General features: G+C 51.9%; 9 protein-coding genes across 9 annotated transcripts; 4 read left to right on the top strand and 5 right to left on the bottom strand.

Moving 5' to 3' along the window:
- Positions 1–1842: 1842 nt before the first annotated feature.
- Positions 1843–3384, top strand: Z517_08943 (uncharacterized protein; the record flags this gene model as incomplete). The annotated part of the gene is made up of 1 exon (XM_013427457.1): positions 1843–3384. One exon carries the CDS (start codon positions 1843–1845, stop codon positions 3382–3384), a length of 1542 nt encoding a protein of 513 aa, XP_013282911.1.
- A 3567-nt stretch (positions 3385–6951) lies between these two features.
- Z517_08942 (uncharacterized protein) lies at positions 6952–7488 on the bottom strand (the record flags this gene model as incomplete). The annotated part of the gene is made up of 1 exon (XM_013427456.1): positions 6952–7488. One exon carries the CDS (start codon positions 7486–7488, stop codon positions 6952–6954), a length of 537 nt encoding a protein of 178 aa, XP_013282910.1.
- Positions 7489–8759: 1271 nt separating this feature from the next.
- On the bottom strand, positions 8760–10187 carry Z517_08941 (uncharacterized protein; the record flags this gene model as incomplete). The annotated part of the gene is made up of 1 exon (XM_013427455.1): positions 8760–10187. One exon carries the CDS (start codon positions 10185–10187, stop codon positions 8760–8762), a length of 1428 nt encoding a protein of 475 aa, XP_013282909.1.
- A 498-nt stretch (positions 10188–10685) lies between these two features.
- Positions 10686–11556, top strand: Z517_08940 (uncharacterized protein; the record flags this gene model as incomplete). Its single annotated transcript, XM_013427454.1, has 2 exons — positions 10686–11039; positions 11092–11556. 2 exons carry the CDS (start codon positions 10686–10688, stop codon positions 11554–11556), a joined length of 819 nt encoding a protein of 272 aa, XP_013282908.1.
- Positions 11557–12984: 1428 nt separating this feature from the next.
- Z517_08939 (uncharacterized protein) lies at positions 12985–13416 on the top strand (the record flags this gene model as incomplete). Its single annotated transcript, XM_013427453.1, has 1 exon — positions 12985–13416. The coding sequence occupies one exon, from the start codon at positions 12985–12987 to the stop codon at positions 13414–13416; it is 432 nt and encodes a 143-aa protein (XP_013282907.1).
- Positions 13417–14460: 1044 nt separating this feature from the next.
- Positions 14461–17664, bottom strand: Z517_08938 (uncharacterized protein; the record flags this gene model as incomplete). The annotated part of the gene is made up of 1 exon (XM_013427452.1): positions 14461–17664. The coding sequence occupies one exon, from the start codon at positions 17662–17664 to the stop codon at positions 14461–14463; it is 3204 nt and encodes a 1067-aa protein (XP_013282906.1).
- Positions 17665–18082: 418 nt separating this feature from the next.
- Positions 18083–21925, bottom strand: Z517_08937 (uncharacterized protein; the record flags this gene model as incomplete). The annotated part of the gene is made up of 1 exon (XM_013427451.1): positions 18083–21925. One exon carries the CDS (start codon positions 21923–21925, stop codon positions 18083–18085), a length of 3843 nt encoding a protein of 1280 aa, XP_013282905.1.
- A 1072-nt stretch (positions 21926–22997) lies between these two features.
- On the top strand, positions 22998–24139 carry Z517_08936 (uncharacterized protein; the record flags this gene model as incomplete). The annotated part of the gene is made up of 3 exons (XM_013427450.1): positions 22998–23247; positions 23298–24049; positions 24104–24139. The coding sequence occupies 3 exons, from the start codon at positions 22998–23000 to the stop codon at positions 24137–24139; spliced, it is 1038 nt and encodes a 345-aa protein (XP_013282904.1).
- A 622-nt stretch (positions 24140–24761) lies between these two features.
- Z517_08935 (uncharacterized protein) lies at positions 24762–25323 on the bottom strand (the record flags this gene model as incomplete). The annotated part of the gene is made up of 5 exons (XM_013427449.1): positions 24762–24891; positions 24947–25037; positions 25092–25121; positions 25186–25212; positions 25269–25323. 5 exons carry the CDS (start codon positions 25321–25323, stop codon positions 24762–24764), a joined length of 333 nt encoding a protein of 110 aa, XP_013282903.1.
- Positions 25324–25629: the final 306 nt, after the last annotated feature.

Genomic DNA, 25629 nt, shown 5'->3' with positions numbered 1-25629 from the left:
AGCCACAGTTTCACTTGCATCGTCACCGCCCGAACGCCTTCGTTGCTGGCCGCTCATCTCCCGACAGCCCTCCTCGAGTCTCAAGAAGCAAGTCCCGTAGGAGAAAAGACACTGAAGTCAAGAGCTTGGAGAACAAACAATGCTGGATGGATCCGAAGACCTCGTTTCTCTGCCCCACCACCCTTCTCAGGAAGTCATCCAGGAACCAGGCCGTGCCAGGGGACAGAAAAGGTTCTGCTTGACCTGTCACCTCCTTGTGCCCTTTTCAGAAGCGGATTGGCTCAGCATCCCATGTCTCTGGACGAATCGCCACACCTGCACACGAGACACCTGCAAGCATTCCTGCGTCCCTCTTTCGCTGTGCCCTAGCAGGAGCTAAAGCCACAGTACCAAGATGATTGATGGCGTTTGCTTCCAGGATATCTGTCGCCACCACTGAGGCTGAGAGCCTTACGTCTCCTGTTTCCCTGTTGATCATCCATGCTTTTGATCTGCGAAGCTTGAACTACCAAATCGTCTGCGGTGAGAGCTGACTTATCTTTGTACCGGCGTCGTCCAGTTACCTCCCTGGTGGCTGCAGGGCTACTTCTCGTCAACCTGGACTGTCTGCAAATGCCAATGCCAATGCCAGATGTCAAACTCGTCAGTATAAACTATTTTTGCAACCCACTCTTACCCTGTTAAGATTGATATGGGATGCATGAGGGTGTGGTGCTAGTCCCTCTCAAGGAAAGCAAGTAGGAAACATGTCCTTCACCAGATCGGTCGTATTGGCAAGGGCCTCGTCACCAACCGATCTTCTCCTTCATGTTTGCTATTGATAAACAGCGAATTGGTCAAGATTGGAGCAAGTGGTCGGAATCCTGTCCAGAGCAAACACCGCCTTGCTATCCAGCTTTCCCCTGGAAAGCCCAAATTCACATATTTTGGTGTTGCTGTCCGGCCAGGGAATGTTGCAGTGGAGTCTCGAATTGTCCCGACTGCGGAACTGAATTCGTGCCTAGATTGATGAAGCTGTCCCCCTTGACCTCAACTGGTCCTCGTCTGCTGCCCGGTCCTCAGTCTGTATTGTTGATGTCACAAACGTTGACATTTTCCATCTTTGAGCATATCATTGAACAGGTGGCTTGCCTCCAACGAGAACCAGACGGCACAAACCTAGATCGTACAACACCATAATGCAAAATCGAGATGTCCCCCTTGTTGGCCCTACGGCCGCCGTGCGTGACCATACTGCAAATACCTTTCCAGCACACATGAGCAGAGCATTGGCCAGGGCCTCGGACGAATTATACATGAAAGTCACTTCGCCTTCGCTGCTCGAAGCCCATCCCTCCGGTTCCAGTTCGAAATCCAGAGCCACGGTCCGGGCTGCTGTTAAGAGTTTAAAGACGCGTCTGCGTGGTATCTCGCCAAATGGAAAACGGCTCTTTTCGTACCCACGCACCACATCGAGGTCCCACCCTTGTTGTTCAGACTGACCGTGCCTAGATCTCGAGAGATCACGTTCTCCAGGCCGTGCATGGCAATGTGACAGCCTGCGAGATCCAGGCTGCTTCTCCTTCAAACTGCAGTTTGAGCTCCTTCTGGTCAGTGCAGAACCTGTCCAGCCAGAATCCTTTACGAAATCCTTTGTTCCGCGGATGTACTGGCCTATTTTCCATATATTCCTCCTTCGGTGCAACCCGACGTCTGTAGCTGAACCTCAGCTACTTCTGTCCGTGGTGTCAGAAGAGTGATTCCCAAAAAGCTCGAACTCTTTATATATTCTCAATGTGACATCGTGGATCCTTTCAAGGAATGCTCTACGCCTCCCTCTATATACAACACGACATCCGAAACATGCCTCCACCACTGGCAACATGCGCACCCCATACTAATCCACATTACTCCTATGGAAAGGGTGACTCTGATGGCCTCCCTTCTTGCTCTCAGCCAAATGACTTAGCAGATCCTTGTGGTTTTCATCCGTTACTCCTACGCCGTGTGCCGTCTGCATCCCTCTACCCTGAGGAGATGTTGGCGCAGTGGTCCTCAAATCTTGTCCAACCGTCCGTGGTACACTCAGATGCAAACGATGACAATATTTACACCAAGAACAGTCCTCAATGCCATTCGGTGCCCTCGAACAATCCGAATGGTCACGGAACCTCTCACCAAGCTCTTCTCCGTCCCACAAGTCTGCTTCCACCAGCACCAAGATTCACTCGATCTTTGTCAGATACCGGCAAGGTTGAATGTCGGTTAATATCAACCGGGTCATCAAAATGTCATGAGACCAACACAGATTCGACCTCGACCGCGGAGAGCGAACCGTTGAAGCGATTGACCGCACAGATTGGAGATGTCTCACTAGAACAGGAGACTCTCTCGACTCCCCCAACAAGCCCGATCACTCCAGTCCCGTCCTTGACAACTTCATGTCAATCTCGCTCGTCGTTTGCCATCTCTGATAGGTCTCCCTGCACAGCTGTCGACTCTTCACAAAACTACTTTGAGAGTCTTCTGCCGCAGGATTCTGACAATGTCATGGCATCTTCCCAAGGGAAATACGAAACCAGCATCGACTCTCGCGCCCATGGCATTAGATCGCCACTATCCAGACCTCTTCTGTATCAAGAGGATCCGCTCTGTTGGGCACTTCAGCCCACGAATCTGTCATCCGGTTCGAATCTCGGGCCATCGCGACATATCCTGCATTCTGAATTGGGGGCTACGACCAGCCATTTGCCTCACGTGTTTGAAAGACAGAAGGAAGTGTCTTATATCGATTGGGACGACGAAGACGACCACCGGAGCTACCGTTCACCGCTCATGCGTATTAAGAAAAGCTTCACGGATCTTCGTGCCGCGGAACGCTTCATCGCGGAAGCCAATGTACAAGTCCGCAGGAGAAACATTAGGACTCGGCGTCAAATGACAACAAATGGTCTTTCCAACTTGCAGCACGATGAAACACGTGAAGCAAATCGGCAGTACTGTCACAATCGTCAAAGTGTCAACATGAGCAAAGACAAGAGCAGTCTCGCACCGCGATCATCAAAGCTACGCAAACGCCCCAGCACGAATATGTCCCCCCCAGCTCAACCCAGAATAACATCCCGAACGGTGACGCTAGATCAACCTCTTACCAAAGGGATTGACGGCACCAGATGTGAAGATAACGATACATTGTCAGCACTGCCACACGACACCAGTGTACTCGCACCTCCAACACCGCCGTCAACAGGGAAGAGGAAACGGGCCAACACAACGACGTCAGAGCGGTCGGAGGAAGTGCAAAAGAAGAAGAAACCAAAACTCGGTGTGGTGGGAAAGCTGGTGTCGCGACTTCTCGGAGCCAAAAAGGGGCGGTCGTCTACTTTCTCTGATTTGAGTAGATGAAATTCACCTGGGCATTTTACATGATTGGATGATTACGGCTGGACGATCAGGCATGGACCAACTGAGGGTTTCTTCCTTAGGTTGGTGATGTATGATGTATGATGTATGTAGGACATGGTAGCATCAGCATCGTCCAGAATATCCACCCAGAGGAAGGGAGCAGGAGTAAAGAGATGGACCTCTACCTAGTCCGATCGAGAAGAATAGCGCTGTGCCGATTCTGTAGGTTATCGTCTTACCCTTCTGTTTCTTGATAGATAGCCTTGTCTGCATCTATAATTCGACCCATGTCAGGCATGAGAGGGTTCAGAGGTGTATCGGTAGGCTGGTCCCGTGGTCACTCACCTGGCCAGCTTTCCTCGTCCTGCACTACGTAATCTGCTGTTCGGGAGAGGCATCGACACTCTTGCGCGGATAGCCCGGGGCACGGATGCTTTCGGCAGAGTTCCACAGCCCTTTTCGATAATGTGTAGCATGCCCATCCCTTGCCGCAGAATTCCAGTCACGCTGTTATGTAGCCGTGCCCGAACCCGAGCCCGAGCACGAGCATAAACGTGAACGTGAGCGTCCATAAACGGTTCCAGCGCAAGCTTGCACTTACCAGCAGACGTAACCACTCGTATCTCATCCTCTCAAGGAAACTGCAGAGATGGAAAGGGGGAGTCATGTTCGAGATCACCACAAGTACACGTGATGGTTTCGTCCTCCAAAGATCTCGAATTCAGTAGAGAATGAAACCCCCTGCATGCGATGTATCGGTTGCATAGAATGGCACGGGTGGGTTTCTCTTGACTGTTTTGTCTGGACTCCGGACTCATGTAGGAGCATCCGTGCTCCACGATCTGCGCGCACCTTGCTCGCCCGAACTAGCTGGACTCGATTGATCCGGTCACGTCTCCAGAAAAGAACAAGGGGGAGAGATGTCAACCAGATTTTCTGTTGGGCATTTTCGCGCGCTGAGGCCACGATGAGTTCCGGAATCGGTGAATTGAGAGGAAGGAAGTCTGCAGATGCGAGGAAGGGCGCGTGGTCTGTTGACATCATGTCCGCGCGACTGTATTGGCCTGTGTCCTCTGTGTGTGTGTGTGTCCAGTAGCTCGAATGATGGGGCCATCTAGTCCTCAGCTCTCAAGGAGCACTGTGATCATGAGCTTTGCACAGACATGTGTTTGCGCAGAGGTCAGGGACTTGTGAGCGCGAGACCAATGAGTACCATGGAAGATAGCGCAACCGGTGCATACCTAGTCATGGTCCTGGAAGAGAAATGCAGTTGGCCTTGAAAGGGGGGAGATGACCTGCCTGGATGGGATGGATCACCTACAGAGGACCTCGCATAAGTGGGAGTGAAATTGAAGTTGAAGTGGTTTGGTCTGAGCGCAGTCATACTCGAACTGGTCCCAGAAGTTCTTCTCTCCCCAGGTCCTTTTCCTTGTCTCTCCTTTCCTCTCCATACCTGGTTGTGCTGGTGCTGCTGCTTGTACCGGTGCTGGTGTCACTCTCCTCCACTCCACTCTCACGGCGAATCTATCCACCTACTCGTACCAGTGGTCGTATCTGAGCACTGAGTGCCGAGTAGGTGAGTAGGTACCTCGTATGGTACTGGAGAAAGAGGGCTTGGGCTCCGTTAATTTCACCAGACCACCTGGCCATCCACACCAAACTTGGTGACCATGCAGGCCCTAGGTGGAGTGGAAATATGGAGTACATGATGATCCGTGATCTCTGTCCCATACCTCGTACTCACAGGGTAGGGACGGCATTCCGCCGTCGAGGCCTGCAGCGAGTCATTCAGGACTCGGTAGTCGGTGCCAAGGTACGGAGAAGATAGTCCATACCTCTTACCAACTCGTAGGCTGGCAGGTAGGCAGGGAGATGAGAAAAGAAAGCGAAATCAACTCTACCCGTAGTCCTTGTACTATAACTACCACCTGGAGCTACTATTTGTACTTGTAGGTACTTGTAGTGCCAAGTGCGGAGTATATACTTTCAACAGGCCCAAAACTATGTACTCGTTTCGCGCGAAGGCTTGGGTGCGAGATGGTTTCTTGACTACCTAGGGTAGCCAAGTCGTTCGTTGGGTCAGTGTTCCTTCCCCAAGTCCATTGATCGAGCCAAGCAAAAGATCAAGCTTTGCCGCGCGCCGTTGAGCCCTGAATATCCCATTTTCCCCTGGAGTATGTAGGTACAGAGTAAAAAGGAAACATCCGCCGATGGTGATTGATGCACCCGCAACGAAGAAATGGTACTCCTTGTACAACTCGCAGATTCTCTCAAAGGATGTACCGAGTTCCGAGTACTATTCGTACTCGTACCCGTACTTTGCAGGCCTGTGGCGATGATGATTGGTATTTTTGGCATGGGATTGAGACAACTGTCGAGCGGTTGAGACGAGGTGTGGTTTGTTTCGTTTATCGCTAATCACAGAGGATCATCTTGGTCCTGACCTACCAACTGCCACCCATCTTACCCAGTCCTTACTAACTTATAGTGAGTAGAGTACTATGCAGTTACCGAGTAGGAAGGGATCGAGTACTACTTGCGGACTAACAAGTCCTCGGTACCTCCCTTAGCACCCAAGATGAGTGAATTCGCTCGAGCCAGTAGTTCATTCCCCGTCGCAAGTTCGACTCGCAACATTCAACCCGCACCACCGCTCGCTCGTGGGGCCGAAGCGTCCCCTAACAAAATTACTTTGCGATCCTTCAGACATTCGGGAGATGACTTAATACTTGTACCTGTGAGCTTGCCGAGTAGTAATTGAAAGATTATTATTTGACTTGGGGGAGCAGACCTCCCTGTCTCCCCCTCTCTCCGCCGGCCCCTCGATTTGTAGTCTCCAGCCAGCAGGTTGGGCCAGTCACAAATACTCGTACCTGTCGCAGACGTCGATCTTGGGCCGCCAGAATCCACAACCACACCCGCAGCCCACCTTAGGGGAACCAAAGATGGTGGATCAACGTTTACTTTCTTGGGTACAATTACTGCTCGTAGGTACAACTGAACTGAGTAGACGGACCGCGCGAGGATAGGAGATAATTGCAGCGGGAAACCCCATCGTCAGCATCGCAGCATCACATCTCAAACAACTGGGCTACTAGTCCGTATACTCGATTCTCCTCTCCTCATTCCCCGGAAGTCGGCAATCAACCAGGCACTTGTGCAGGTTATAAGCGAAATAACCCTGCACCCCGACTCCCGCTGACTACTACTAGTGAAGGCACTTCAGTCAAAAGCCATTAAAATTACCACTTCTATTGCAGGTCAAGTGTCAAACGTCCAAATAATGATATCGCGTAACGTTTCACAAATGTCCAATATAGGTATGCCTCGGGGTCTCGTGTGTCCACACTGTCCACTGCCCATCCCCTATTTTGATGTCGTGTGCCTAACCCACATACTGACAATCTCAATAATAGTAGGTATAGTGGCAACACCCCCGTCCATGTACCAAGTGATCGTTCGCTTTTCAGCGCCCACGCTATGCCTCTGGTCCAAAATGCCAAATGTTCCAAGTGGGGATTTTCCCCCCCTCTCCCCCCCCAAAAGATGATGCCTCTCATCCGCCGTTTAGTGGCTGGGGTAGGTCACGTTGCCACCAATGTCCTGCAACCAAGCGATGCTGTTGAACTCGGTGAAGATGGTGCTGATCTGCCATGTATCCTTTTTGCCCTGGCTATTGGATGCCTTCAACACCGTAATGCCCTTAACTGGCTGCGGCTGCAGACCACCAATCCATCGCAGCGAGATGGTGTCGCAGTTGTACGCCTCAATGGCAAGGAGTTCGAATGGGACGGGAGGCTGAGATCCCTGGCCCGCCATGAAGGCGGCCTTGCTGGGGAAGGTGGCAGTCCCGACTGGTGCCCCGATGAGGGAGTTGATAGAGTCCGAGTAGTCGACGAGGTCGTCAGCCAACAGTCTTTGAGCGTCGGCGTCCGTGTACGCGGAGATGAGCTTGCCAAAGCCGTCGACAATGCTCTCAACCGTGCCTTGAGTCAAGCACTTGGTTGGGTCGAACTTGGCTCCCCAGAGGCCGCCCATTGTCCATGGAGCAGCATAGGCTGAGGAAACGAGGGCGGCGGCGGCAGCGATGGTGAACGAGCGCATGATGATTGATCACGTAGGTCTGTGTAGAAGAAAGAATGTGGTTTGAGTTGGGGTCACAACGAGTGTTGGGCAAAGTGCTGGCTGGGAGATAGCGAACGATTGTCTTGTTGCGAGCTGGATGAGAGGCTGGGACGAGGTCGGGGAGAAGGCATTGTTATATAGATATTGAAACCTCAATGACGAGACCAACCCAGGAAAGGTTGGCGCGGAGAAAAAAAAACCTGGCCTGGACATGCTCGTATCCTCTGCCCTCAGCCTCAAAGTAGAGCAGCTCGAGAACCAACTCCCGCTCCAGGTCCAGGTCCGTCTCTAGCAAGCGATGCGTCCCCAACCTTGGGTGTGACCGCCGTCACAGCTGTTCCACCTGCCGCCACAAAGTCCAAGTTTGGCCTCGTTTTGAGTTCGACTGGGGTCTTCACGGGGTGTCCCTGGGGTGGGTACCTCTCGCCATCTGGCAATTTAGCTTCCAACACCAGCGCAGTGCTTGCCCTAGCCAGACCAGCTGACACCCAGTTTTCGTATCGTGGGTAGCGCCAAGATCAACATGTTCCCCTGCAGTAGGACCAAGACCGGACCAAGGCTGGGGAGCTTTAAGTTCATCGATAGCGCCTCTTGTTCGTTAATCTCAGCCACTGATGTTTGAGGCTAACAGAGGCGTCAGCCCACTTCCGCTTTAGTCGAGGTATTTTTGGCCTAGACCAACCTCGCCCCAGCCTTGGGACCAAGACCCGATCGTGGCCGTCGGTCGGAGTTGGGACGCTGCTTAACCTTTCCCTCAGCCACACATGGACTAGCCAGATGACCATACGGGGTAGTCAAAGAGAGTCCAAGCTGGCCAGCGCATGGTCTGGATCAAACGGCCACGGTTTTCGTGGGATTGGAGGTCCAACTTGCTTTCCACTAAACCCATTTCCTCGCCTGGAGGTGCTGGATTGGGTAATCGGCGTTCGGCTCACTCCCCTTGTTCCCCCACAAGAACCCGATCAAGCTTCCCCAGCCCAGCCGACGAATATCTCATGACTCTCTGAAGATGGACAACGATTGCCAGAGCAAAACACAGTAGAAATGAATGGGTGACACGAGAGAGTGGTCAGTTTCGTTGTGCTTTACTGAAGTATCCTCCCTTTTCGGCAGCCAAGCGCTGACACGAGGTCAGCTTCAATATCTGCTCGAGTTATACTTGTAGTTAATCCGTCTGGGCAATGCATGGCAATGCATGGCAGCCCCGAGAGGTGCTTATTCCAAGCCACCACGAGGTGCACAAGAATCCGTTAATCCATGCTGTCTCTTTTTGGAGTACTATTGTCCGTAATGGTAACCGAGTCGGGTCGATGCGGGTCGACCTCGCTCTGGATCTGTGTGGTGCTATAGGGCAGCCCTGCCCCGATCCTCAAGGAACTCTTGCCTTTGATGAGCTGCATGAGCATAAAGTTCAGAGCACACTTGATGCCTTGTTGCTCGCCCCGCTTGATGATGTAGCCATTAATGTAGTCGATCTCTGGCTTCTTGCCATGGCGGACATCCTCCCGCATACTGCTCGAATTCTGCGCTGTCCGCCTTGTCACGCCCAGGAATAGCTGCTCAAGTCGCTTGGCAGAGAATCGGTGCTGCACATTGGGGATCCCCTCTAGCTCCGGGAGGCCTCGAATGACGAGAGATATCTCGGCAAGGAGAAGCCTTTGCACAGGTAGCAACTCCTCGTTATTGAGCAGTGCCCCATTGGGGACATCAAGGAGGGCGGTGAGGGGGTTCAAAATGCAATTGGATGACAGCTTTTCCAGCTGCAATTGCAATAGGTCCAGGTACGGAAATGCCGCGCATGCCAGGACTGGCGACCTAGTCAAGGTGCGTAGAAGGTAACGTGAAGAGAGTGTCGCAAAAAGTTCCTTGTCCGTGGGGTGATGTTTCTTCCGTTCGTCTTCGGACAACTCCCACAGATGCCGTACTGGCGTCTTTGGAGGAAGCGGAAAACGATCAGCATCTCGACATATCCCCAGAGCTATGGTACCGTAGCCGGCATGGACGACTGTGCAGGGCTGCGACATGTATGATCCGTGAGAAACAATTCCCAGCATATAGGTGGGACGTTCCTGCGGATCTGTAAAGACCTCCCGATTAAGCTCATCTATCTGCCCAAGCCCATTTTGCATGAAACAGATGGTTGTCTCCGCGTTGACACGGTGTTTGACAGAGCGGAGGGCAGCAACAGTGGCCGGCCCCTTGACAGCAACTATCAAAGTGTAGATGTAAAGCTCGCCGGATTGCATCATCTCGCCTTCCTCGACAGGATTGGTCTGTGGCTGATCCCAACGCTTGTCAGGAATGAAGTCCCATCGCGCCTTGCCGTCCTCCCCATAGCCGTTGAAGAGGTCAATATCGTACCCAGTTTGTTCATCGTTTGTCTCGTTTTGCTTGTTTATCAGGCTGATAGTACGACCACCTCTTTTGAAAACTTCGTATTGCTCTTGTCGGTGGATCATGAGGGTGATCGGAGGAGGATTGGGCAGGCATCTCAATGAATGGGCGACCAGGGTTCCGATACTCCCAAGACCGAGAATATGTACACGTCTGGTAAGAAGCTGCTCATGGTCCGGATTTGGCAATGCAGATTCCTCCAGTGGTTTGGACTCAAATATGGGAGTGTCTCCCGAGGGCTCGGGCGATGGCGGATCTCTCCACCAAGAACGAGTTTCTGTCATGGTTCCGAATTCGCGAGGCGGTTGTCTAAGACAGAAGACGTTCTGTGGCCACAAGTCTGAGCGCACGACCTTCGGCCATCTGCGCACTGCCCGAGAGAGGGGGCGAAGAAACAGTCGTTGCGACAGCTTGAGAATTGATATGGTGTTCACTTAAAGGAATGAGATCGAGTAGGCCTGCACGAAAGGCGAATTTATCTGCCGGAGTTCTGTCCTTGACAGGTCAAGCTGCCGTAACCATCCTGATAACCCACTGGAGAACGATTTGTCTATTCAGCAGAGAGATAAGGAGTAGTGACGAGTTACGATGGCGGAGGAATTGAGTTGATGGTGGCTGGCATTGAAGGCATCGCAGTTGGAGAAATCGCAGTCACTCGTGCGTGTTTGATGCGGGGGAAATTTCTGCCCCAAATTCACGCGTTGCGACTGCGAGGCGGATGGCCACAACATTTCTACACATTCACCTCATGAGCGCAAATTCTCCTTTCCCATCGCGATAAGATGGATACTAAGGCTGTAATAAGACTCGTAGACGAGTTGCAGGAGAACCTGGAGGATCTCGAAGACAATCTTGAACCAATCCTTAGCGGCGCCCTCTCTGCCACCACCAAAAAGCTCCCTTTGCTCGATCGCGCGAAACTTCATGTTCTTCTCGTCTACTCGATCGAGTCCTTAATTTTCTCCTATCTCAGACTCCACGGTGTCCAAGCAAAGGAACATGCTGTCTTCAAGGAGTTGACAAGAGTCAAACAATATTTTGAAAAGATCAAGCAGAGTGAGGCTGCACCGCAGAATTCTGGGCCAACTCTATCCCTTGACAAAGATGCCGCTGGAAGGTTCATTAAGCATGCTCTGGTATAGCACCGTATCCATTTGGAGTTCTCGACGATAAGCCTAACCAATGCAGGCCGGAAATGAGAAATTCGATCTACAACGCGCCGAGCGTGAGGCCCGCGAGAGAGTCCTTGCGAATAAGAAGCTGAAAGAACTCGAGTCTGCTACGAGGGCAAAGGCGGAGACAAAGGATGATGAGGACCGTACGGCACAAGCTGACCAATTCATCGCAGCCACGTTGAATGATGCCCCTTCTACGGATGATCTCGCCGACGGTGACTCTGATAATGACGGTGACACTGACGGCGACGACGGCAATCCACCCCTAGGGCAACAGTCAGAGGTGCAGGCGAAGAAGGGGAAAAAGCGGAAAACTAGATCTAAGAGCAAATCGCAGAGAGTAAAAAGAAAGAGAGAAACAGATGTTGAGGGTCTCGAGCAACAGGATCAAGCGCAACCGGCAGCGGGAACCAAGGCGTCTAAGAAGGCAGGGAAGAAATCAAAGCGAGCCAAGGATGCTGCTTTAGCTGCTGGCTGAACACCTCCGCTAGTGACAACAGCATTGTCGCTAAGAGACGGAGCTATCTACCGCAGATGGCATCTACATCCACTATGACAACCCACCTTGGTTCTTTGCACATTATCATCTTGGGCGACAGACTGTTCACGAGATTGCATGCGAAGTCTATGTTCCCAACTATGCATTGGCACTAGCGGGGAGAGACTTGGGGAAACCGGAATCTGAACCTCAGGTTCAGACTTCAGCTGGGATGGTTCCGGAGTATTGAGTCCATGCGTCAGCCTACTCGGGTTGCTGTTGAGATGGACAAGTATGTGGTGTCTGCTACGCAAAGGAATATGCGTTCAGGGATGAGTTCTGCACTCAGGCTATCACTGTCATGGGCAGAGGTGAGCTACACTGGATTTTTCTTTGGATTGTGAGATTGCTTACTGCCTGGTCAGGGTCAATCCGAGAGGTACAGTCTCACATCCTGTAGAGGCTGGTCTCCTTGCAACAGAATCGAGCAAGATTTCTCCAATCGCATGTCTCTTTGCTTGGCGTCGCCGTGACTTGACATACTGGCTCTACTCAGGGCTTGAATAGAAACATGTTCAAAAGTCCATACCAGCCTTCCCACTACCGATGCTTTGTCACACTGGTCTACCTTTTGTCACTCCAGACCGGCTGACATGTATTACTGATGCAAAACCTTCTCTCTGTCTATTTTCTTTGTCCTTCCTGTCTGTGTTGATTGGTCGAGTGCTCGAGCGTCTGCATGAGCACGGTCTAGGTTGCGGGCGCATGTGGCATCTGAAATAGCGGCAGCAGGGAGTTAAGGCTAATCTTGATCTTTAGTCGAGACATGGCCTCGGTGTCAAAAGCAACACTCCCTAGGTTCGGTGAGATGATTGAGCGGACAATCTGCCTCCACGCACCCTCTTTTCCTCATGAGCAAGCCTCGAGCCTCGAGCCTCGAACCTCGAACCTCGAACCTCGAACCTGGAGATGGTCCAGACCATCTAGACCTTCTTCCTCTGACTGGACGCTTGGACGCTTCTTCACCGTGCCCCCAAATCCACGGACCCCAGCGAGGCTCGAGGTCTATCTTCTGACTCGGACATCAGTCCTGGTCAACCCCATGTCCAAAATGCTAGGCTCGTACTCACCCAGTCAGATGATAGTATCGCAGCATTCGACACGACGTTTATCTAGTGGGAGACACAACCCCTTCACATGGCAAACTATATTACCGTGCAAGCACTGGGATTGGCCCGACGAGGCTGCCCGGATGATACGTCACGTCCCTACCGGGGAAAAGGTTGAGCCGGGATGGATGGATATACCATTTGTCCGCATGTTCTCATATATAGGACCGCCACCAGCCCTGGCATACGATTTATCTATCCCCTTGAATGACACCTCTAGGTTCTGGGCGATGCACACAGATTCTGTATGACATGCACGATGCTGAACCTCGTCCTTCGTCTCGTCGCCATCGCAGCCTGTGTCTTTGGGGTCGCGATATGTGCACGCATCAGTGGAGAGGTCTTGAGAGATGACCGAGGCGGCAGCACCATCATCACGACATATATCGACCCTGCGACAGGGGCAGGAGACATCGCAAGAGAAAACCCTCGAGTGACTGCGTTAGAGCAACAGATGCCGGGAGTCGTCGCCATCACCACTTCGCCTGCCTGGCCACATTCGACCGGAAAAGCAAAAGCCCATTCCACACCCGCTTCGTCGGCGTCTTCTCCAGAATCAAGCTTCCAACCAACTTCCTTTAACTGGGTACCATCGCACGCACAGTCTACGAAAGAGTCGGGCTCGCCTACCAGAGCAATCGCTTTTCCATTTTCATCTTCACATTCCCCATGGAAGATGGTTGGCGACTAGAGTGAACGAGTGTGTCCGTCTGCTTGAATGATATGTATGGTTTTTTTTGGAAACGAAATTCATGGACCGGGACAGGATTGGGGTATGCGATGGATGCAACCTAATAGACCTAACCTCTCCTTGCGTTCTCGAAGCTTGGAAAATATCCAACGAAGGAGATTACTGGGGGCATGTGCGGATCCACTTACTTGGTCATTTACTCGTTCGAGATAATATTTACTGCAACCCTTGTTCCGTGTTCGGTCAGTCAACCACTCGCCCGACCAAATTATGTGGGTGAGGACAAAACATGCCAGAAGAAAACCAAGATAAACTGGAAACCCCGACATGGATATATGCCATTGGGCGGCTTTACACCGGTCTAGTGGAAGGAAGCAGGAAAGCGAAGGAGCCATGTGTTGAGGATTCATTGATCGATCAGTCCTCTACCCGTACTTGTTGTGCACAGCCTCGTTGGCAACACATATCATATAGGTGATAGATAGGGGCAACAGGGGTAGATAGATACTTTATCTACTCACGCAGAGCCCAATCATTGATCCCTTTGTTCATGCTCCTGGGAATAGGTTTCTATCGCTACCAGCCAGGCCAGGTTGCCATCCCTCTGTCCCTCCGTCCCTCCCTCTCTCCTCGCATAGGTACCAACTTCATCCTGCAAAGAAACGTTATCTGCGCGCCTCGAAAAGACAGTCAGGTACAAGGCCGTACGTAGTGAACTCTCTGATCAAAAGTGTTACATTGATCAAAAATCTCAATCAAATCTCCATCCGCTCTTCAAAAGGGAAAAAAAAGATCCGCTTGCTAAAAAGCTCAACACCCGTATGGCAAAATATAAGGGGAATTATATACAACAGTGAAAACAGAAAGACCAAATTCTAAAAGACCCATTACTGCTTCTCAGCGGCCAAAAGAGAAAGTCGTGCGTAAACAGGATGATCCCACCCAGCTTGATAACTTGAAATAGAGAAAATCATAGTTCTTTTCGTTTGCAAAGAGGATGCGCCATGTTATCCAGAGACAACAAAAGCCCCGTTTGTATCGAGTTCAGTCATCATTGACAAAAACTGGCATCCATTCCTGCCCAGGGTACGCTGTAGCACTCATTGGAATCTCTTCTTCCGATTCATACCCCTCGGCCTTGGAGCCCGGCAATTCTGCAATTATTCCGGGGGTGGTCTTGTCTCTTGCACTAGAACGGCGTGCTTCCCGGGGCGATGTTGGATCTCGGGATCCCTCCAGAATTGACACGTTGCGTTCTAGGCCCTGGCTCGTGTTGGTGTTGATCTGCTCAGGGTGGCTGCTGGAGTCGACGCTGACGGGCGTGTCGCTCCTCGTTGTTGCACCTTCGATCCGTTCGCGAAGAAGCTGCTTCTTGCGTCGATCGTTTCCATCATCGTCGAGCCCAGGAACCGTGATTGCAAAGGGCCTTTCTTGGTCATCGTCTGGACGCGCGATGCCACCAACAGGACTGATCTTCTTGGAGCTGAATGTACCTAACATGTCGTTGACGCCGATATTTGGAGTGCCTCGTGGTTGGCCGGAGTCCAGGTCATCAGAGCCGGGGCGTCCAAGTCGTGGTGAGCGTGATCGTTTGTGGAGGTCAATGACATGCGTACGAGGGTCCTGTCGGATTGAAGGCGTAGGCTGTCCCAAACCAGCGGATGTAGGCCCGCCTGTGGTTGTTATCGTACTGGCTGGGTTTGTATTCGGGGGCGGCGTCGGCGCGAAGGACACCGGTCTCGAGTAGCCCTGTGCCGGGGCAGTAGCGGGCGCGTAATACTGACTACGGTTGCCGCCACTTGTGTCAATGCGAAGATCGGATGGTCGACTTTGATTCGGGTTCATGTATGGATACGTGTTGGATGGATACGGTCCCGCTGCTTGCTGTTGACCTGGTGGCAGTGACTGGAGAGGTTGTCCCGGGTATGGATAACTGCTGCGGTCTGAATGGTGTTGGTACGGAGTGGTCACATTTGGATACTGAGATGGTTGGGACTGCGTTTGGCTCGCTGGATATGCAGACTGAGAGTATTGTAGATGCCCAGGGTCTTGGGGAAAGTAACCTCCAGGCCCCATGGGATACCGGCCATAGGGGGTGTGCGCGGAATACGGCTCTGGAGATGTGACCCGGTGGTTCTGTGCCGAATATGGCTCGGGTGATATAACACGTTGAGTAGGAACGTGCTGTCCCTGTGTCTGTGAAGGAGTAGGTACTGTTGCAGCCCGTGTGTTGCTGCTGCTCTTGAAGAGGCCGCCTCCAAATCCTGAGAACCTCTTCTTCTTTCCCTCTGTTCCTCTCTCACTTGTCTCTGGGGTAGGGGCTCGTAAGACATCCTTAGATAGCCGTCTTGCAGAGTGAGACTGAATGCTGGGCGAGCCAAGTTGTCCAAGCTGGTCCTGACGACCGTAACTGCCACTTCTCTCTGATGACATACTGTCATTACGGTGCAGGAAGCTACCACGCTTCTCCTTCTGTACGATTTCTGCGCTGTCAAGTGCAGCGCCGACTCTCCCTTGTTTCTGGAGCTTCGAACGCGAGTGGGAGCCAACGCCGAAGAGCTTCCCAAGCATACTCTTCTTTCTCTCTGTCTGCGGACCCTGTGATGCTGGCTGTGAAGACACCGATTGTGCAGCAGGAGTAGGTAGTGGACCAATTGATTGACGATGTTGCTGAACTGACCGAACGTAGGGATAATTCACAGGTTCTCCGGACTTCAGATCATATTCCACATGAGCAACAGACCCAGACTTGTTCGAAGACTCATCCCGGTATCCCTGGCGATTCGGGCCTTCCATTGACATGTTTGAGCTGGTACCAGGATGAGGCTGCGGTGGAATCTGGCTAGGATATTGCTGAGATCTGCGCGCACTGGTTGGTGGCTGTCCGCTACCGGGTACTTGAGTGTTGCCCCGGCCGCTTGTGGGGGTAGAGACTTGGTTAGCTAATGAATATCTTTGCCCGTACGGACCTGGTATGCGATATTGTTCTTCCATGGGCGGCTGGTGTTGATGCATGGCGGCCATTTGATGCTGCTCTTTTCGCTGGCGCAAGCGATCAAGCTCTTCTTGGGGCCGCCTTGCACTAGGCAAGGGGTTCTCAATAGGATACGTTTGGGCACGATCCATCTGGGGCTGCCCTGGTACCATCGCACGTAATGCTGGGTCACTGCCGACATTTGGATCAGCGATGAAAGGCCTGGAATATGGTCGCGAATGTCTTTGCCCTGGGTCGTTTGCCTGATCCGAGGGCTCTTCAACACTGACTTGCGACATCTCCTTGCTAAAGCCTCCCGCACTGCTTCGACCTAGACTTATCGGGCTCATCGGCTGAGATGGAACCCTACTGAGATCTTGCTCGTGTATCTGCTCTGACTGATGGATGGCGCCAATACCTTCAATGCCGGCAAATGAGAAGGGCCGATGGTGGCCAAGCGGGTAGTTCTCGCGGTCTTGCTCATGCTGCGACGCGAACTTCTGGGTCGGTGGTTCAGCAGTAGAGTGTGGCCCTATAGTCGCAACAGCTGGCTTCAAATCCTGTACGTCGGAACGCTCTTGTGTTGATGGAGGAAGACCTGTTGCCATCGGAGGCTCTGTTTGGCCTTCCTTGGTGTCGAAGGATGGTCGAATGTTCGCCGCCACAGCCACAGCTGTGGGAGCGCGCTGTTCAGGCTGGGGTATCCGCTCTTCGTGCGCAGCAGGCTTTGGATGAGCTGGTAGGTCGTCTGCAGGTGATAGAGACACGCTCCTTCTGCCATGTTGACGTTCGGCACTAATGGTAGGACTGGGATCTGCACTGGATACGTCGGAGATGACAGACCGTCGTCGGTGCTGTGGAACTTGCAGGCTCCGGTCGCTGGAGTGGGCATCGGATGCTGACCCGTCGTGATGCTCCGTAAGAGATTTTGGAGCAGCGAGAGTATTTGGCGATAAACCACGAGAGTCAATAGGACTGACCTGATGTTGAGCAGCAGGGATTTCCCTCCGGCTATTGCTTCGTTCCACGGGTGACTCATCCGTAGGTCTGGTTAACTGGCTGATAGAACGGCTAGGCAAGCCATCATCTTCGTTATGCCCTTGCTCGCTATCCAGGGCTGAGACCGCCGGACTAGGAGCAAGTACAGGAACGACAGGAGTAGCAGAAGATACGCTGCCACTGGCAGATAATACTCTGACGTGCTCCAATCTTGCCCAGTTGATAGCCTGACTTTCATGAGCCGCGGAAGAAGCTGTTGTTTCTGGTTGTAGCATCTGGTCCAGATCACTGGTTCGTGACCTCTTGAGCTCGGGGTTTGAGAACCAATCAATGGGAGAGGCTGGCGTGATGTTCAATGGAATTTGCGGTGGACCATCAAGGGATGTGGAATCTCGTGGCTGGGAAGGGGAGGCAAGATCTTCTCGTTCGTCTGGATGAAGTCCAGTAGATCTTCGTCGCTCGACCAGTGTCCCCTAAAATCAAACGTCAATCAAGGGCTCGCTAAGGAAAGGCAGGCATATTGAAATCGTGGTTTCCATTCATTACTATTTGAAGGTGGCCAAAGGAAAACGCTGTGAAGATGTCCGGGCCAGGTTCTGGGATCCCTGAAAGCATATATTCCCACATAGCATTGACGCATTTCCTTCGTCGCAAAGAGATGATATTACAGGCGAGGCAAGGAAAGGGGGAAGATCAACGGACTACCTTTTCGCCAGAGCTCGCGTGTCGCATCTTCTCTTTTCCCTTAGCAAACAGGCCTTTAGCGGCGGTACCCGCCTTGCCACCGAATCGTCCAGCAGCTGCCATTAGCTTCTTCCCGTCCTCTTGCATGTGTCCAGCTGATTGTGTCAGCATTCGTCGGGGCGACGGTTTGTGTGCAGTAGGGCTCTCAGCCGTGTCTAATGATAGCCGCCCATTCGTAGCAAACAGCTCCAAATTTTCCGGCGTCTTCATCGACAACAACCAATTTCCCAACTGTTCATCTGGTGTGGCATAGTATTGCCTACTTTCATTGAATGCCTTGATACGTTCTGCCGGAGAACTGAGATTCATGATTGTGCGGAAAGTTGGTAGCCCATCAGGAGATTGTTGTGGTGACTGGGGCACCAGTGGTGAATGGGGTACCTCCGTAGTGGTCGCGGGAAACGGAGGACCATGCACTGGTTCGAAAGGCTGATCTGAAGACAGAGATATTTGCCTCGCTATCGGTTGATTGACTTCGACGCTTCTCTGAACGTTGTCAATTGAGCTAGGCACGAGTGGGGTGTGAGCTGTGATCGTGTCTGGAGAGCTTGTAGAAGGCGGGCTCATTTGTTTTGGTGTTGACGCAGACGGCGGTTGTGAGCTGCTTGTCTCCCAGGAGAACCGTTGTTGGAGGAATGGTTTACCCGCTGTTGGTAAGTTCTGTTCGACGGATGTCTCTGTTTGTGCGGTACCTGGCGTATCTATGTTAAGGCTCGGGGATGTAGCCGCTCCCAATGATGTAGCGGAAGGCTGTGGCGGCAGCTTCTTGGATTCAGTCAATGGTTGACCAGCTTTGGACAAATGTCCATCGTTGCTCGGGATGGTAGCCTGTGCTGATTGGGGGGTGATGACTTGCAGAGGAGCTAGTTTCTTAGACACAGCTTCTGCATCTATGTCATTTTTAGAGGGAGCTGTGTCAGGCAGGTTCCTTTGGACTGCCGTTTGCTCCTCCAGGTTTGACGATTTTGGAGTTAGACTTCTGACAATTTCCTGTTGTAGTCGCTCATTGTCACTCTCAGTGGGAGTCTCATCTGGCACTGAAACATTAGGGAGAGGTGGCCGAGGGCTCGAGATTTCAATCAAACGACTTGTGCGCAGCGGGGCTGGCATGTAGTCAACGTCCGAGCGAGAGTCTCCGGCCCCAGCAGACGTGTGAGTCGACGGGGTTGAGCTCGACGCGGATGAAGCCCGAACTAGGCTGGTTGCTGGTCCGGAATTTGTTCGTACCACCAGATCCTTTTCTTGCTGCTCAGCTATTTGTTCGTTGTCCTGGCTCTCCGGCGCTGGCGCCGGAAGAGAAGTGATTACCGCTTCCACAGCCTCCTCGCTGGATGAGCTGGATGCGTCCCATTCATTGTCATTTTCTTCTATCGACGATTCATCGGAATGTTGCACTTGTTCACTCAGGCGGTGACCAGCTAACGCGCCAGCTAAAGCACTCCCAGCTGATGCCGCTGCTGCGAAAGCTTTTTGTGTTACACCATCGCCACCTGAAGTGATATTTGTAGGTGCACGGGCAGTAGGTATACTCTCAGTGCTCTCGACCTGTCTCTGGGTAAATGGGGGTTGAGATGATAGAACATTCCTCTGGCTTTGAAAAGGTGTGTTTGTGTCAGGAGTCGCTGAACCTGTCGATGAGGCATATGATTGCCATCCTCCAGGGATTGAGGGACGAAAACTCTCTAGACGCGTCTGGGGTCCAGGGCGTCCTTGATCCTCACTTGACGGTGGGGGTTGGGTATTTGGGATGTCAGGGGTAGATCGGACTGGGCTTGATCCTGGCTTGTCTGTAGCATCGCGCACGTCGGTTGTGAGTGATGTTTTCGGGCTGGACGGAGGACTGACTCCGCCTGCAGAGGCCGCCTCTGGTTTGGGCTCCGTGGGGAGTGGTTTGTCCACCAAACCCAAACCACGAGCTGGTCCTTCTGAGACAGTTCGTTTGGTCTCATCGTCCACAAGTGAGCCAGATTGTGGATGCTGGTGTTCCTGAGGTCCAATTTCTTGAGGCTTCTTTGCAGGACTGTTATCTCGACTCGGAGGATTAACGTCTCGTCGAAAGCCCGAAAGAATAGGGGGTGACGAAGAAAGCGTTTCTTCCTGGATTGGCTGCACCTCTCCAGGCCTCAACGTAATGGTTGACGTCGGACGAGACTCTGATTGCGCCGGCTCTTCAGGAATGGCGGCCTGCACGGTCTGAATAACGGAGGAAGTCGGTATTGGATCAAGCTTGCGACTTATGATAGGACTAATGTCAGTCGTTGAGGCACTGTTTGAACGATCAACAGTTCCTGACGTAGAGGTGGGAGAAAAGGGCGGGTGATCCTCGCTCTGATCGAAGGCCTGCTGGACAACTGATCTGTACCCCAGGGTTGGCTGGTGCTGCAACCCTTGGTTTTTGGGTCGAATGCCATCGTCACCGGACACGGCTCCCTGTGGTAATACATCGCCAGAGGGCTTCGACGTCTCAGACTTGGGTTCTGACACCGACTTTCCCAGTGCTGCAAGGTCCACGTCAAATCCAGATGTTCTGTGGACGAGGGGCAGTCCGAAAGCTTCCTTCGCATCAGGTAAACGATGATCTGTCTCCCGAACACCATCGTTGATTGATACATTACTGGAGATGGTTGAGGCGGAAACTGGATCCGGACGATCAGAGTAGACAGAAGACGCAGTAGTATCCTGCCTCGATACCCCCACGGTTTCCTTCCCAGTCTCAATCTTAGTCTCCTTTGTTGTTTGGCTGTCATCGCTTGATAGCTTGAGTAAATTATCAAACCCATACTCGCTCTTACGCTCCGGGACGGTGTCCAAGGTTGGCTTCAGACGACGGGCAGAATCGTGATCATCCGTTATCAGCTGCATAGCGCCTGTGGTTTCCTTTGCATCTGAGGAAGTCGAGCGACCACCAACAGAACCTTCTCTGGCTTGGTTTGACACTGAATCGATGCTTGGACGGGATGACTCTTGCGATTTGCGAATTTTCTCCATCTCCTCAGGCATACGCTTATAGATATCGGATGGTCGGATGAATACTGGTGGGGGACGATCGTCGACTGCAGTGGTACTGCCAAGTCCTGGAGAGGAAGAAGGCACGGGAGACTCGCTCTGTTGTGAGAAATCTGGCTGAGGAGGCTGTTGGCTCAAGCTTACTTTGCGCGGAGGGAATTGTCTGTGGGATGCATTGGAAGAACGACTATCCGGCCTCATGGGACTTTCGCGACGCTGATACACGTCGCTAAGAGGAGACCGACTACCGAACCCAGGGGAACCTTGCTGGGGGAAGCCTCCTGGGGCTGAGAATGGCACATCCTCGTATGCCGGATGTTGACTCCCTCTCGAGCCTGGTCGGAAACCACCTGGAGGCATAGGAGGCTGTCCCTGGGTGTTGAGGCGAAGAGGACCATGCATCGCATAGTTTGAGGCAGACGGCTCATCGTCGTGTTGCGGCTCCGGAAAAGGCGAACGTTGGGTTGTGGGGTATGCCGATTCAAAGCCAACAGAAGAAGAGACATATCGTCTTTCATCGGCCCGATCAAACGAAGGCCTCTGGCCCGCTCGAGGAGGGGAGGGACTGGTAAAGCTTCGGTTGGCAGGAGGAATGCCAGGTTGAGGAGCCCAACCTGGATGTCGAGGATTAGGCGCAGACACGGGTTCTGGCTCATCATATTCTTCATCATCTCCCCAATCTGAGCCCTCATAATTAATCTGTCGGAGATCTTTCCATTTCTTCGAGATCGCTCTTCCCACGTTGGTCTTGTATTTCCCGGTACCATACGGATTGGAGGTCGCCATTTGAGGATGAGGATCCGTCTCGGTTGGTCTTGTTCAAAACGAGGAGGAAAGGAAGGTGGGTATCGTCAAGGTACGTTGTAACACATCTCGCAAGCAATTCAACCACAGCGTCTGGATCCGCTCTCCCAAAGGCTGCAGAAGATGTCGAGGTTGTAGCAGTATTATGAACGAAGGGATACTCGTCGCACGCGACAGGCGGAGACGATAGATTATTTGCGCGAAATTGGCTGGAGACTGGAGCAAATGGTCGACTGAAAAAGTCGGGTGCTCAGAGCATATCCGAAGAAGAGGATATAAAAGAGATATGAATGGAGTATTAGGCCAGCCGCGCAATGCTGGGAGAGATGGTGGGCAAGAACTTGCGTTGCTCTCCTCACTCTGCCCTATGAATGGACCACGAGGTTGTAGATTTGATTGGCAGAAGTGAACAAGGAGTGTTCAACCTTGCGTCACCCTGAGAACAGGCTGCGCCACACTTTTATACGAATCGATTGATGGATTGATAGATGCTAACCACACAATGAGGGTGTGTGTATCTTTCAGAGGTCATGGGATTTGGTTGTTGGGCTTGAAGCAGCAAATTGGACGCGTGTTGCAAGTTTCATGCAGTGCCGCATCATAATACATCATGTGCTCGTGAAATTGTTCTCCGCTTCCTCGCTTTGCGTGCAACACGATACCCACTTCAATAATAACGAACGTTGTTTGATCCGAACCTGTGGCTGAAGTAAGGCTGTTGTGGCGTTGGTTCGTCTAGCGGCAAAGACACCTGGACATTTCCGGCTGCGGTCTCTTGATGAGGACCGCGAGTTCAATCATCTCTCATTTCACTCTTCTTGTACATGCTCAGTTGAAGAATTTGCCTGGTCGCAATACCCTCAGGGCCCGTGTAAAACTATTTCTCCTTCTGCAACTTTCTCACCATTTTCATGTCATAGACAACGGACCTAGAATGAGATCACTGCCAGCCATCCATCCTCTCATAATCGCTGCACTGTTCAACTTGTGAACACTGGGTTCCGCGACATTCTCTTTCTTACATGTCATAACTCGATATCGCACATAGATTACCATGGTTTCCACGAGCATCCAAGACCGGACGAACGAGTTCCGCACAATCCTAGCGCAGGCACAGAAGCGGCAAACCGCCAACAAGGGTGGACCTCAACGACAGTCCCTCCTGAACGATGCGCAAAAAAAAGAAGCAAATGGAGCCGCCAATGGTCCATCAAGGGGCTCCAGGTCAGAATTTGCTCGCAATGCTGCCCAGATAGGGAGAGGAATCACCGCCACAATGGGAAAATTAGAGAGACTGGCGCAGCGTACGTTGGGAAAGCGGTGTTCGGTAGAGCGACCTGCTGACAAGAGACAGTGGCTAAGAGAAAGGCAATCTTCGATGATCGGCCTGTCGAAATCGCGGAGCTCACATATGTTATCAAGCAAGACCTGGCTGGTCTCAATGCACAGATATCCGCTCTGCAACAGCTCACTCAGTCACAGCACCCGACCGCTTCCCTGCCCAAATCGGCGGATCAGGAGGGGCAGCACAACAAAAACGTTGTGCTAATGTTACAAAACAAGGTCACGGATGTCGCCGCGAATTTCAAAGACGTCTTAGAAGTGCGCACCAAAAATATCCAGGCCTCGAGGTCGAGGACCGAGAACTTTGTGTCGTCAGTGTCGGCGAGATCGCAACCCCATCTGGATGACTCGAGGTCGCAGTCACCACTCTATCAGGGTTCAACGAGTCGGCAAAAATCTCCTCAGGCCTCGTCAAATGACCTTCTGACCCTTGAACCTTCGAATACTTCGACCTTGATGAGAAATACTCCTCAGTCCGACCACCAACTGTTATTAATGGAGGAGGCCCAGCCGACAAATACATATATTCAGGAGCGCGGGCAAGCCATCGAAGCCATTGAAAGGACGATAAACGAATTGGGTAGCATTTTCGGTCAACTTGCAACAATGGTGTCTGAGCAGGGCGAGATGTTACAACGAATAGATGCAAACACCGAGGATGTAGTCGACAACGTTCAGGGTGCACAGAGAGAGCTGCTGAAATATTGGAACCGGGTACAGGGCAATAGATGGTTGGTTGCTAAGATGTTCGGTGTTCTCATGGTGAGTTCGAAAATCCGCTTTGAGTGTCTTCAAGTCAATGCTAACGATATTTAGATATTCTTCCTACTTTGGGTGCTAATATCGGGTTGAATGAGTGGCAGCAATGCTATTTGTTGGCTGGTTTCCAAGCATATGCGGAGTTTCAGGACTAAATAATGGTAGCCTTGCCACAGGAACAGTGCGTGGTGATGAGCGATTGTGCATATATTTGGAAGTTTTACATCGTCCTATCTGAACCGCCAGATTCGACAGAGGACAATGCTTTTGGTCAACATCGAGAAGACTAAAATTCCATGGTACTCAAAGTAGGTCTGGAGATTCTGCCCGTAGTAACTTATGCAATAGCGCTGCATCAGTGAGACTGTAGACAGAAAAAAAAAAGAACGATATTAGTGAAAAGCAGTTTCAACTAGTGTTGATACTGGATGTCCTTGAATGTCGATGGGAAATGAAGTGCAACTGAAAATGGACAGCAGTTCGACATCCGCAAGGGTGGTTGTCATAAGGGCTGAAGCCAGCAAATGTATGTATTCATCTCAGTGTTGTCAGAAAAAGCGAATTGGTGGGCTTCGCGCTATTGTTTCAGTGATGGGTATCGCTCTCGTCCATGGTCAATCAACTTTTCCAAGTCCACTGCCGTTCGTAACTGGTATTTACAATGAGTCGTCGCCGTACTCTTTTCTCTCTGTTCCCTCTCTTTCCTCGAATGGAATCACCGGGAGTTGATGGAAAACTGGGTTCGTCGTGGGTGAATGAGAGGCGGATATCGTGATCGTGCCCATGCTGTCGATGTCATGTGAGGTGAATCTGTGCGAATGATGCTTCCGATGCCCATAAAGAGTCTGTCGAGCCATTTGGTTAGAGACCATCTTTACAGAGAACGGCGTCAATACACACCCGAACATAGAGCCTGAACCCAGCATATATTTCCCCAAGGTCCTCATTACACCAGCCTGACCTGCGCCGTATTGAAATATCGTCACGGTACCTGACAGCACAGTTAGTGTGAAACCGTAGGACTGGCGCGCTGATCGCGACGGACCGTAGATGAAGCCCATGATCCCTCCAACGGCTGCGAATCAGTCAGTCTTTCGGTCACTTCTCCTCTGTCTTGTTGTTGCCATTGTTTGACTAACTTCCGCCCATCAACATTCCCATTTTCACTGCGGGCGACATTAGCTTCCGTGCGAACAAGAGACAGTGGCGCGACACCACATACTTTTATCAATCCACGACGGCCCACGCCGCTGCGCAGAAGGAGGCATTGGAGGCATCTTGCCGTTTTTGTTTTCCTTGTGCTTTCAGTTCTTGCACGAAGCAGTGGCTACTCGACGAAGAGCAAATTGGAGAAGGTAAGGTGAGGGTGCAGGTGCAGTAGGTGTGACGATGAGAAGCCCCCATCTTTGCCAATCGGGCCTGGAAGAATTGCCGCCGACCACGGTTGAGGCACGTGATTTGACTTAGCCGTTGGTTTGGGGAGACTTTCCACAAGTTCCAAAGCGTCAATCTGAACTGCTAAAGAACCACGAGTCGCATCCTCGTGAACATCAAAAGAGACACTAAACAGACACCAGTCACCT

This window comes from Fonsecaea pedrosoi (genome assembly GCF_000835455.1).
Source record: "Fonsecaea pedrosoi CBS 271.37 unplaced genomic scaffold supercont1.5, whole genome shotgun sequence".
NCBI lineage: Eukaryota > Fungi > Ascomycota > Eurotiomycetes > Chaetothyriales > Herpotrichiellaceae > Fonsecaea > Fonsecaea pedrosoi.
The sequence above is the reverse complement of the archived record's forward strand: the minus strand, read 5'-3'. Positions and strand labels throughout refer to the sequence as shown.